This window comes from Poecilia reticulata, chromosome 12, assembly GCF_904066995.2.
Source record: "Poecilia reticulata chromosome 12, P_reticulata-male-v2, whole genome shotgun sequence".
Classification (NCBI taxonomy): Eukaryota; Metazoa; Chordata; class Actinopteri; order Cyprinodontiformes; family Poeciliidae; genus Poecilia; species Poecilia reticulata.
This window is the reverse complement of record NC_088841.1, coordinates 2,405,458-2,418,100: the sequence shown is the minus strand read 5'-3', so window position 1 is coordinate 2,418,100 and position 12,643 is coordinate 2,405,458. Positions and strand designations below refer to the sequence as shown.

General features: G+C 41.1%; 1 protein-coding gene across 2 annotated transcripts in view; it reads right to left on the bottom strand.

Moving 5' to 3' along the window:
• fgfr1b (fibroblast growth factor receptor 1b) overlaps window positions 1-12,643 on the bottom strand; it is a 29,329-nt gene that overhangs the window by 3,314 nt on the left and 13,372 nt on the right. Inside the window, exons 3-13 of one of the 2 annotated variants that reach the window (XM_008423158.3) lie at window positions 5,551-5,649; window positions 5,273-5,445; window positions 4,727-4,850; window positions 4,211-4,401; window positions 2,908-3,052; window positions 2,640-2,830; window positions 2,425-2,570; window positions 1,633-1,754; window positions 893-1,003; window positions 603-793; window positions 22-144 (exon numbers count right to left, since the gene is read on the bottom strand). In XM_008423158.3, the coding sequence (XP_008421380.1) occupies window positions 22-144; window positions 603-793; window positions 893-1,003; window positions 1,633-1,754; window positions 2,425-2,570; window positions 2,640-2,830; window positions 2,908-3,052; window positions 4,211-4,401; window positions 4,727-4,850; window positions 5,273-5,445; window positions 5,551-5,649 (1,616 nt within the window). The remainder of the gene's footprint in view (window positions 1-21; window positions 145-602; window positions 794-892; window positions 1,004-1,632; window positions 1,755-2,424; window positions 2,571-2,639; window positions 2,831-2,907; window positions 3,053-4,210; window positions 4,402-4,726; window positions 4,851-5,272; window positions 5,446-5,550; window positions 5,650-12,643) is intronic. The other variant, XM_008423159.3, reaches the window with a different exon arrangement.

Below are 12,643 nucleotides of genomic sequence, written 5' to 3'. Positions count from 1 at the left end.
CCTTTAAACAGTCAGGCTTACATTAGTGGTCTTCTTGTAGTAGTCAATGTGATGGATGTCTCGAGCCAGGCCAAAGTCGGCAATTTTCATCACAGTGTCCTCAGTGACCAGCACATTCCTGGCAGCTAAGTCTCTGTGAATACACTGAAACAAAACAGAACCAGTGAGTGACTGCTGAAATCACAACTTTTATTTTATTATTTAAAAAAATCATTCCAGAATATGACTGGAGGGAAAGAGAGTCATCCTTCAGAACCCGGCTTTATAGGTTAAGCTCACAGGTTTGTTAGCCAGTTAAACTAACTGAAGCACAAAAAACCAGACAGAACTGACAGGAAGTCGGTTCTGTCTGACTCTAGGTTGATGCCATTGTCAATGCTGCATTTTATTCTTTACTTTGTCTCACCAGGTTGGATGTTTTATGTAATGCAATTGTAAAAACTTGCAGGACACTATCAATTTTTACTTAACAAAACCAAATGATGAAACATAACAGCCTACAGATTACAGCAAAAACTGAACTAGACAAATTCTGAGGTTATTTTATTTGTTTGTTTGTGTTAGACATGTACAATATGTGACACTGTTTTATTTTTTCAGACCTTTTTTGAAGCAAGGTAAGACATTCCTCGAGCCACTTGGTAAGCAGCAGACACCAGCTCCCTCATCTCCAGACTCCCCAGACTAGCCTGCCGCAGGTCGCTCCAGTACTCCAGCCCGGCGGGTCGACGAGCGCGCAGATACTCCCTCAGATTCCCTTGAGACGCATACTCCACCACCACATACAGAGGGCCTGATCCAGGGCACGGTGACACATCCAGGGGAGAACACGCTGGTTAATGAGCAGAACTCTCCCCACATAACCCAGCCATTTAAAGACTTCAGCACTCACCGCCCTGAGTGCAGGCGCCCAGGAGGTTGATGATGTTTTTGTGTTTCCCTATCATCTTCATCATCTCCATTTCAGAGATCAGGTCAGACAAGTCCTTCTCTGTGGCGTCCGCTGAACACAACAACGTGCCAAAGATTAGAACATCTGCTGCAGCAGGGGGCAGAACAGATCAGCTGCAGGATATAACTTTTATTAAAAAAAGTTTTTTTTACATATTTGTTAAAATTATAGTTGTTTTGACGATATAATATATAACAGACAATCTGTGGAAGAAAAAAAATTGATCTTCTCTGCCTTTTCTCAGTGCTCCCAGTACTAACCGCACCACTCAGTGTATTACTGCAGTAACAACCAATCAAAGCCAGGAGGAGGGTCTTACAGCTGTCAATCACTCTCCTGCTCACCCCCAGCCACTTTGCTCTCTGATAGGCTACAGATGCTTCACTACAGCATACTCTGTCATAAATGCTAAAGCTAGTTAGCATGGCCAATGATGAAGGTGGCTATGCTAACTCTTTTAACAGTGAGCTGTGATTGGTTGTTTTTGGTCGGGAGTGGTGCATTTCCTCAGACAACAATAAGAGCTCAGGGAGAATGTGGAGGAGATCACGGATTATCTGTCTCATATCATACTGTCACGACACTGTGACAATTTTAATAAATATAAAAAAAAAACATATTTTTGTAAAAAAAATATGAACAAAAAACAAAAAAAAAGAATAGCTTCTATCATCTCTCACCTTTGAGCATCTTTACAGCCACTTTGGTTAGACGTGTGGGTTTGTTCTTGTCGATCCCGACAGCCTCAGCCAGCACCACCTGACCAAAGCAGCCCTCTCCCAACGGCTTCCCCAGGGTAAGCCTGAAACAAATGCAGAGGTGTAAAATTATGCTGGACTAAAACACAAAACACAACCTAGAAATGAAAGCATAAATCAGACACTCAACCCTCTGTAGACAAGGGGTTGTACACCAATAAGACCTGTTAACACTGCAGTGTTTCAGTGTCTTTAGACTTTTCGTCATAGAGGACCAATGATGAATCTTCTCTAAGGTGGAGGATGATTCACGGTTTTAAGGTCTAGTTCTTAAGGACATTGGCTTTATTAATTACATCATGTTCCTCCTCCATAAGTGGCTCTTTAGCCCATGTCAGTACAAAACTGGATAATGTTTCACTAAACAACCACATTTTCCAACCACAAAACCTCAACATATTTATAGTTTTTTGTTTTTAACAGACCAACAGGAAGCAAAGCATAACTGTGAGTGGGAGGAAGATGATATAATAATTTTGAATTTGTAAGGTTTTGTAAGGTTGCTCAGTTTCAGGTTGGAACACCTGAACATCAAATTTTCCAAGTCCTGCCAAAGATCCTCAAATAGATTTAGGTCTGGACCAGCAGCAGATCACTTCCTTCCACCTTTTTGCTTGGTCGCATAAATGTGATGTGGTAAACTGCCGATGCTTTTTGTAAAATGAAACTTTTGTGGGGGATGACTGCGTTTGGGGACATTGGGTAAAGACATACCGTTCACGTGGCAGCTCCCATCCAGGATCGTATGGAAGTTCGTACTCTGACACTCCAGCCAGGATGGTGGTGGCAGCACTGGAGAGACGCGACTGGTGCATCAAACACATCCCTGACTGCTGGGAGGTCGAGGACTCAACTGAAACCTACAGATATAGACTTAGTATGAGATCAGGAAGACAATGAAGAGGTGATCTGAATGCTCACTGCCTCACCTGTCTTCTCAGAGGAATGCTCTTGGCTAACTTCTGCACTGCCAGCTGGCTGTTAAAGTCCCTTTTCTTCTGGGTGCAGCAGAGCCTACACATGACTGCGGAGACCGTCAGAATGATGATGACGAAAAACCCCAGGCAGTAGATGAAGATCTCCAAGTATGTCTGCGAGGGCACCGGTGAGGGCAGTAACTCTGAGGAGAGGGAAGTCATGGTGACCGGAGAGGAGAGAGTCTGAATTATGGTGTGCATGGGTTCCATGTAAACATACCATCGACCACAGTGAGCCACGCCGAGTGGTAAGACACTCCGATGGAGTTCTCCGCCAGGCAGGTGTACTCTCCAGCGTCATCCAGGGAGACATTCTTCAGAGTCAAAACCTCCATGTCTTTTTCTGTGGTGTTCAAACCTGCAGCCTGACGGCAACATAGATATTAACTCCAGATCAGAAACAAACAGAGAACGTTCACAGCTGGAACCTGAAACAGACATACAAATAGCAGCATTCACAGGGGAATGCAGGTGGATGTTAACCCTTTAAATAAAAACCTACAGTTTACTCAGTAACACAGAAACATTTCTCAGAGTTGGTATACTTAACTCTACTCTACTAAAGGAATAGTACAAATCTCAATTTTCAACTTGACTAGTAAATAAATCTTCTGTAATTGAAAAAGAGGCTGAAGTGTTTCTCCTCATTATCCCACCACTTCCTACAAATCCAATCTGACTGTCTGCTGACCAGAGAAAGAAAAATGAGACCAGTGCCATGCAGCAGAACCAGCTCAGTCACCACTACAGTAAATCATTACAGCCCACTGGCAGGCATCAGCCACAGGGCCTAAAGATCCTCTTCTGCATACTGACTGTAACAACAGTGTTATGCTCAGCTTCCACAGAGCGGTACGTCATGGGCCGGTGCGGTTCGGTGCTCTATTTTATGGTCCAGAGTTTTCAGGAGAGCAGCTCCAGCAGCAGTTGGACTCTCACAGGACAGGCGGGGTCAAACCCAAACCCTTTAACTTGGCGTCATTCTAATACAACGACAAACGTGATGCATTTGTATGCCTCATGTCTGTTGAAAGCAGTAACATTTTTACTTCCCCAGTCGATAGAATGTGTTGTGTGACATCAGTGGCTCCACCTTAACCATACAATTATCTTATAGACCTGTAGTCAGTGCTGCCAAGTCTTCTTATCATCAGCGACTGTGGGCTTGTTTTGTTTTCTAAAGTCATTTGCAAATTTAATGAGGTTGCTGGTTTTTATTTTTTGAGGACTGGAATGTTGCAGTTGATTGAGGGACCCAGGGGCACAAGATGCCACCCTGGGCAGTTGCCCATGTCACTCAGTGTAGACTCAATGGAAAACAGAAAGCTCCATCTAACGGCTCGGTTCTGTCTTCACCTCAAAAGACCTATACAGCTTCACCAAATCCACCAAACACTTTCATCGATACACTTAGGGTATCAATGTCTTTGCTAAGCTACAGATAAAGCTCAGACTGATATTTGCTTAATTTCAATTTATTAAAGCTAAATTTACAAAAAACACCACCTGTGTGCTTTGCGTACCTTGAGAATCATGACGAATGGGTGTCCGTCTGGTCCCTGTTTGCTGCCATTGACGGTTATATGTTTGAACCACTGGATGTGAGGCTGTGGGTCACTGAACACTTTGCACACAAACTCCACATTGGTTCCGACAACAGCCGTCTGATTGGCCGGCAGGCCCGCTTGCAGTATGGGTCTGTGAGGAGAACGCTCTGGAGCAGAGATGTTTGGACAAACGTCAGATGAAGGTCAAAAGCTGCACTTAGTAACACACTTCAAAACGTCCAGTACACTAAAGGGTAAAAACTCTATTTGATATACAGTAAATATGCTAGGATCAGGAATGTCCTGTGTTGTGTTTGCCAAAATTTTTGGAAAGGAAGACTATTTTCAACCCTAAGGTGTTGGAAGAAGAAAAGTGGAAGATCAGAAGAGATTTGATGAAGGACAGGAGGATATGCAGAAAATTGGTGAGACACGGGAGGGCGCTCGGTACAGAAGGGTCATTCTGATGCCCAGAACATCAACATGCCTCACCAATTACGTCCAGAAGGAAGGTGTGTTTCAGGCTGCCATGTACATTCTCCACCACACAGGTGTAGTTCCCTCTATCAGAAGGAACCACTGACTCCATTATGAGCGTCCCCATGTGTTCTCTGAACTGATAAAGAGCAGAAGATTTAATACATCTCTTTAAAACCAGATATACTGTTCCTGTCTAGCTGCGTTTCCATTGACAGTATAATTGCTCAATTTGACATTTTGCAAATAAGTTCGCTTAGTTTTTTTGAAACATGCCAATTTTAAAAAAAAAATTATAAGTTTTAGTGTTAGGGTGAATTTGTTTTTTGGCCATATCAAAATTCGCTTACTTCGCTTCGTGGAAGCACTTTTTTCACAACCTACGAGTCACATGATCAACAACCGGATGTCGGGACTGACTCAAAAAGAAGAAGATATGAAGTAGTTGGTGGGATGATGGCGTAGCATGTTTTTTAATGACTTACCACATAAATAAACTTATATTGACAAAAGTTTTGCGCACATTTGTAATGGAAACGCAGCTACTGATGTCAGACAGACCTTGAACCCTCCGATTCGTTGGTCTTTCCTGAACTCCTTCCCGTTCTTGTACCAGCGCAGGCTGGGTAGTGGGTTCCCGGTTGCTTGACAGCGGAACTTGACGGTCCTGCTGGCAGGCACAGCATGGAGCTGCTTTTCCATCTTCTCTGGCATCACCCACTGCGGCGCCAGCGCTAACGAGGAGACACAACAACATAAACACGATAAAAATCAGCCATTCACAGCTCAACTGCTTTCAGGCAAAAGTTTGGGAGACCTAACAGCATTGAAGGAATTACGTTGGAGCTTTTCGTTGCTTGTTGACATTTCATTGGACAGTTTATTTTCCTCTGAGGATGACTCTTCATCTTCTTCGTCTTCAGAAGACTTTGCTGCATCTGTTTTAAAAGAGATTTCGAATAGATTTCTTTAATAGGAGAAACAGCCATAAAGGTGTTTTAAGAGAAATAGAAACAGCTTGAGGATCCACCTCTGACCTCAGTGCAAAGAAACTGTCAGTGTTTCTGCTCAGGCTGCTGCAGCAGACGTACGGGCGCTATCCAAACACAGTTACACCCCAACCACTTCACAGACATCCTCTCCATTAATCTGGACCATAACCAACAAGCTTAAAACACACACATCCTTTCAGCCTGGGGAGATGGGCAATGTTTTATGTTTAAGATGGTTTCAGTACTCCTTTAAATCACCTAGATGATGTTGCATGTCAGAAGAAAAGGCAAAAATTGCTGTAACGAATAAAAACAGAACTCGGCAGTAATGTTCTCCAGTCTGCATTCTTTCTGTTTGGCAGCCAATCTGCTTGGTAACCAATCAATTTGCAAACTTCTTCCATTTTCAATGTCTTCATCATGTGGACATTGCTGCATTGAATTTCATGGTATATTTTTAATACAAATTAAGGATAATATTATGACGTGCATGGAGTCCCTTACACAACAGACTGTGCTGTTTCTCAACCTTTTTTGGGCCAGCGCCCCCTTAGCCTTTATCCAGGTCCCTCACTGCCCCACCAAAGAATTTGCAGGCTACTTTGCACTGACTATTATTTTATTATTAATATTACCATCACTATTGTAGATGTTTTGATTTTTATTCTTGTTTCTGTATTTATCATCAAAAATAATTTCTCAGAGAACAAAAAAGTCATGGGAATAGAAATTATTTTCACAGGTATCTACGAAAAATGCAATAAACATTCAAGTTAAAATCTGTAGGCCTAACAGCAGCCAATCAGAGTGGAAAAAATATTGTTATATATTCCACAAAATAACCTGATAAAAGATGTAAAACATGTCAGTTTAAACTTTGAACTATTTGCAAAACGACTGAGCTCTGCAACATTAAAACATGGATAGAACTGTAACTGCATTAATCATAACTCTTCTTCTCTTCAGTGTTTCTGTGGGTTTCTGGTGGTGCAGCTCTGTGCTGCCTTCAGAAGAATGGGACATCAGAGTATCATCCATAAAATTTCACCCACATGGCATTTATTGTGTAAACCAGAGCTTTCATTGGAAAAACAAAAGTTCCAGATCCTTTTAATGCCTAATCGTCATGTGTTTCACACCATGTGTTGATTTTTCACTGTTCAGCATCGGATTCTCTGTTTTTATGCCGTAATTCACATCTAGTTCGTCGCTCCGTTCGTCCAAAGTGCTGTGGTACCGTTGTTCTATCATCCGTTTCATACCGGACCACTTACAGCACCGGTATTAACGCTATAAAATGAACGCTCTCTATCGAGGTATCACCCATGGAGGGATTTCTTTATTTAAATGGATTCATTTTTAGAGGGATTCAAAGTGAGGGTATAGTGATTTTATACATGTTTATAAGAGCGATTTTCTGCTGTCCTTCCATGGAAGCGGGCAACTTTCAAACGGAAATAAAACACTTTTTAATATAAGTTGCTGCTTTGACATGATCACAGAACTGCCAAAAAATATGTACAAAAGTACCAGACAAAGTGAATCACAGCACTGAATAGAAGAAGAGCTGCCATCGATACATTTGCAGCCAAGCATGATTTAATGTTACACAATACAGTTTCACCAGGTTGCTTAAAGTCTAAACTAGCATTGTTGTGGATTTAAGGTGTAAAGTTTACCTTCGACCAAACGCCCCCCAAAGGTATCCCAGCGCCCCCCTTTTGTAAAAATTTCCGCCAACGCCCCCTGGGGGGCGGTATCGCCCACGTTGAGAACCGCTAATCTAAATAGCGCATACTCCACAATTTCTGATATTATCAATAAACTAAAATAATCCTTTTCTGGGTTAAATAGCAAGTACTCCACAGTTTCTAAGAGGTAAACTAAATAAAATAAAAAGAGGAAAGGACACATTAGGGCAAATGGTAACATTCAGACAAAACAAAGGGAAAAACAAAGACATGAGTGAAGGCGGTGACACCACAGGGCCATGAAACCATGTTGCTCAGCCTTCCCGCAGAAGTCCGACAGAGGTGTTGTTTATCCAGGAATGTCCTTGGGAGCGCTCAGCTCCACAGCTGCATGGATAACAGAAGGGGGTGAGGTGGGAAGGAGCGTTATGTTTACATATCTTCAAGGAGATTGGAAATATGCAGCCCTTCCAAGGTGACACAGAGAAAGCCAATTCAGAAACAGAATGTCTTAGGTCGCATAGATTATAAATTTCAATCTTCCCTAAAGTCTCTCTGATACATCTCAGTTCCCAATTATCCAAATTAATTTGGTCGTTCCACTGAACCGAAACTGGCGACTTCTCCAAGATCGATTCTATTCCATTAGTGAGTTTTAAAGTCCTCAGCTGGGCTGCGAGTCTCAGCAAGACTCACATCCAACTTGCGTCTCTATTTACACCAGCAGTCTGAGTGTTCACTACTTTGGCCAAGTCTGTCACAAATTTGTTGATAATCCAGGAATCCACAAGGTCCAAACAGCAGAAATCCTGTTATCATGAAGAAATCCAGGGTGAATCCCGCTGGGTGTGTCCCCACAGGACAAGAGGGACAAGATTGTGCCATTTTATAGCACAATCAAGTAACTTTGTTACCTTCAGTTGTTATAAAAATCTTATTTATATCAAATATGACTTAAAAGAAAATTGACTTTGCAATTTAACGCCTTGAAATTGAGTCTCGATTTAAAAACTCCTCCTCTTTCTGAAACTCCGCCTCCAAAAACATGGTTCCTCTATTAGCCCTTCAGCAACGTTTTTACCAGCATTGCTCTGAGAAGTAGCTCCTATAATGAGCTCAGCAGATGCTCAGTTCCACCAGGTGTTTGCTAATTGCTGCTGGCTAGTCTGAAGGAGCTCTGTGAGGCAGAAGCTTGGAAGTTGCAGCTCCTGAGGAGGAGCTTTGTTCTTGAAGGTGGAGCTAGGTTCACGCAGCTGAATGGTGGCCATGGGAGATTCAGGGATTTTGTAAACATGCATGAAAGAATCAAACCAACACTCCAGGTGTGTTTTTGATGAGGGTTATCATTATAACATGATGTAAAGCTCCAAAAAGTATGTTTTCCACAATACTGCCCTTATAATAGAAACTCTCTTTCTGAGACGAATGTGGTCAATCTCTGACTCTGAAAGTTTGTCCAGAGTCAGTGACTATGGTCACCAACACTGACCACAGTCACAAATGTGCAGCTATGGTTCAAACACTGACCACTTTCTAGGCATGACCAGAACTTCTGTTTCCCTCTAAATTCGGAGAAGTGGTGTGATTTCAGAAAGCATGCAGCAGAGCAGAGGGAGCTGGGAAACTGAAAGCAGGCCTTGTTTATAAAAGGGGGCTGGAGCAGAGAGACGAGATCTGATGGATTCTTGACTGAGATGAAAACAAGAGTTTACAATGGTGCTACAGACAGTCAGCTGGAGCCCAGATGGTTGGTGAAACACAACCAAGTACACACAGACACGCTAGATGTATACATACATATTCATAAACAGAGGGAGAGAGGAAGGAGCATAAATGGTGCCTGAAAGTGCAGCTTTATGCTGAGCCGGTTGGCTCAGTGAGCCCATAACAGAGAGCGACAGGGTGCATGTGTTTCTGTGTTCCTGTGTCTGGACAGAATCTACAGACCATAACCAGCACCCACAGAGCCAAACCATGGTCACACCACAAAAAAAAGAGAAGAAAAAAAAGAAAGAAAAAATCCCTTTAACCGTTTTCAGACGCGTCTGAGCCAAACTCAACCAAACCTAGAAAAAGTCACCATCCTGTTAAAGCCCTTTATATAAGAGCACAAACTGTAATACATACAACCACAGCTGAGATCAGAGACGAAAACAAAGGAGAGCAGGAGGGACCTCTGAATGACAACCAAACAGCTTGTAAAGAAGCCGAGACCACTTTCAAAAAGAGCTGACTTCATTGAGCAGAGTAGCAAAGGAGCATGGGAAATCAGTTTGAGTGATGTGAATCCAGAACATGAGGAGATGATTACATTCAATTTGAATTATATTTTGTTAGACAGCAAAAAGCCGATTCAATTTTTGTCTCAGATTAGTTTAATTAATTACTGTTCGTCTCTTCCTACATCCAGGTTTAATGGTCAGGAACGTCGCTCAGTAGTTGGTCCCTGAAATGATTATAGTACTGGTAAGTTTGGAAAATCATTTATCTTGTGACACTAATCCGTTCTTTCAGGCAGCTGTGATTTCAACTATTAATGCAAATTCACTCATCATTCGCCAGTTTTCCACAAACTTGCAATTTTCATCAGTCATGACAACTTTTTTGTAAATCTGACCGATCACCGTAACGTTTTTTGTATTTCATTTTTTTCTGACCAATCACAGAAACTCAGCTGAATTTTGACCAATCCCCTTCGACCCCTCCTAATTTAACTTCCTGTTTCACAACATCTCTTGAAAACCTGAGATGAAAGCATGAGTGACGCTAAAGAGCAAATTAATCTTTATAACATTAATCTGACATGAAGAATTTGCTTCTACTGTGTCTACAGTTCATGTTAACCTGAATGAGACAATTTGCACTTTGACCTCTCCTCAGGACAGGATTTGATTTGTATCAAGCTGCTATTTCAAGAAGAACTCTGAAAATGTTCACTGTAAACATGAACCATGTCAAAATTCTGTCTCTTTTCTGGGAAGGTTATGTGCAGCAATTTCACCTTTTTGAAAGACGGCGAAAATAAGACTGAAAGAATTCACAACTTTGACAAATCAGTACTTCTAAGCAACAACAATCACAAAAAACCATCATGACATCCTGGAGGAACTAAGTAAGCCTAACTGTTGCTCAGCTCAGAACCTTTATGGAGAACAGTGAAGCCACGTTAAACAACTCAATTGGGACTGAATGGTTCATGAAAAAAACAACCATGAATGGTTTACTGGTCAAGGTTTGGGACACATTGAGCTCTGTAATGTGATGCATTTCGGCACCATAGTGAGAGCAGAGCAGCAGGCAGGCCAGTCATGGGAATGCTGAGCAGTAAACACAATGTGGCCTCAGCAGCAGCCTGCTTCAGTATGTTGTCTGCCAGCGTTTCAGATGCTCTAGTACCGATATGTGCCTTCAAACAGATTTCCTCTCCTGTTGCTTTTAATGTTGCGCTGAAATGTCTCAGAGCTTTAAACACATGTTAAATCAGACAAAGATAACCTGAGTAAATGCAAAATTTTGTTCAAAAATGCTGAATTCTCTTAAGAAGGACTGAAGCTATCCCAGCCAGCTTAGCCCTGTGCTTCTAGCTGAACAGTTTTAATTCAGTCACACTGTGCAGAACAGCATGTCCGAGGTCAGGGCACAGCATCTATATCAGATTTAATTCCAGACTTTGACTAGGTTAATCCATAACCTCCATTTTAGTTTTTGAGCCATTCACTGGTTGATTTGGGCTTCAGATGATTGTCACTAGTATTAGCTTGCTTAATTGCTGATGTCCTTTGTCTGAAAAGCTGTGTTGATTTCACACCATCTATGCATATAACAGGATGCACATCTAAAAAGAGTTCCTCTTTTGTCTCGCCAGTCAACAGAATATTTTAAAATACATTTTTTTGGAGAATATGAAATAAGCATTTTTGTTCTTTTTGGTCTGCAGAAATCTTCAGCCTTGGAACCCTTCTATGACTCATAAACATGAACCTTAGCAGAAGCAGTGAGGCCTGCAGAGCTGTAGATATTCTGAGTTTCTTTGTGTAGAGTCATACCTTCAATATGAGACTCCTGTCTGTGCTTGGGTCCATTTCTGACACAAAGTATCACACAGACAGAGTGTGGGTTTTTTCACAGAGGTTCTAGTTGGATAGAACCTCTTCTTTAATACATGAGGTCATCATTTGAAAACAGCTTTTGTTTGTTGACATGGTTATCTTTATCTTTTTATCTGACATAAATGTTGAAGATTACAAAACTAACCTTTCTGTGCGAAATAGAAGAAATCTGTTAGAGGAAAGCTGCAATAGGTAACATTTCTAAAAGTATTTATTATTTTATATATTTGTTCAAACTGTCCCTGTACGTCCTGACAGTATGATATGAGACAGAACGGAGCTCCTCTGCCTCCTCCCTGTGGTCCTCTGGCTCAGAAACAACCAGAAACAATCATAAGGTCACGGCACAGTGACAGTTTGAACAAATATGGAAAACATATAGTGATTCCTGAGAATAGGGACAAAATGCGTTTTAATTTTCCCATGATTTTTTTTTGTTATTTCTCAACCTTATGTATGCAAATATGACAAATAATGTTTTGGAAAGGTGCAGGCTCCCAGTTGCAACATTTTTTTTTTAAATTACATTTTTAATCAACCTAACCTAGAACGCTGTTATCACCATCTGACAAAAATAAATAAAAAATAATTTTTAATGACCCTATTAGTGATATTTTTTTACTTATTTTACAGATAAATGCTTCTCAAGAAACACAATAAATATTATTTAAAACAAAAAACAACAAAACGTCCATCTGACAGAGTTGACACTGCATGATGGAGATGACACAGAACTGAAGGTGATGACAAACCAGTGAGTAAAATAAAAAACTTGGTACATGTGAAGTAATGCAATTTATGTAAAATACATTAAAATGAATTAATTACACATTTAGGTGAGATTTGACAACAATTTCACAGAAAGAGTCACAAAAACTCTGATGGAGTCAACATCTGACGGAGTTGACAAAATGCCAAACTACCTCAATTTTTATGATGTTATTCTGAAGGAGGCCATATTGTAGCTCATCGGGTCCATGAAATCTTTACATTTTACCAAAATTAAGCATTTATTTCACAAAATTTCATAAAAGTTTTGTAAATTGTCAGTTATGGTGTTGACACATCATGGTTGTGACAAACAACTTAGGAATAAGACAGAAGAAAAAACTAAAGAATAACATAGCTAACCAGAGCTAA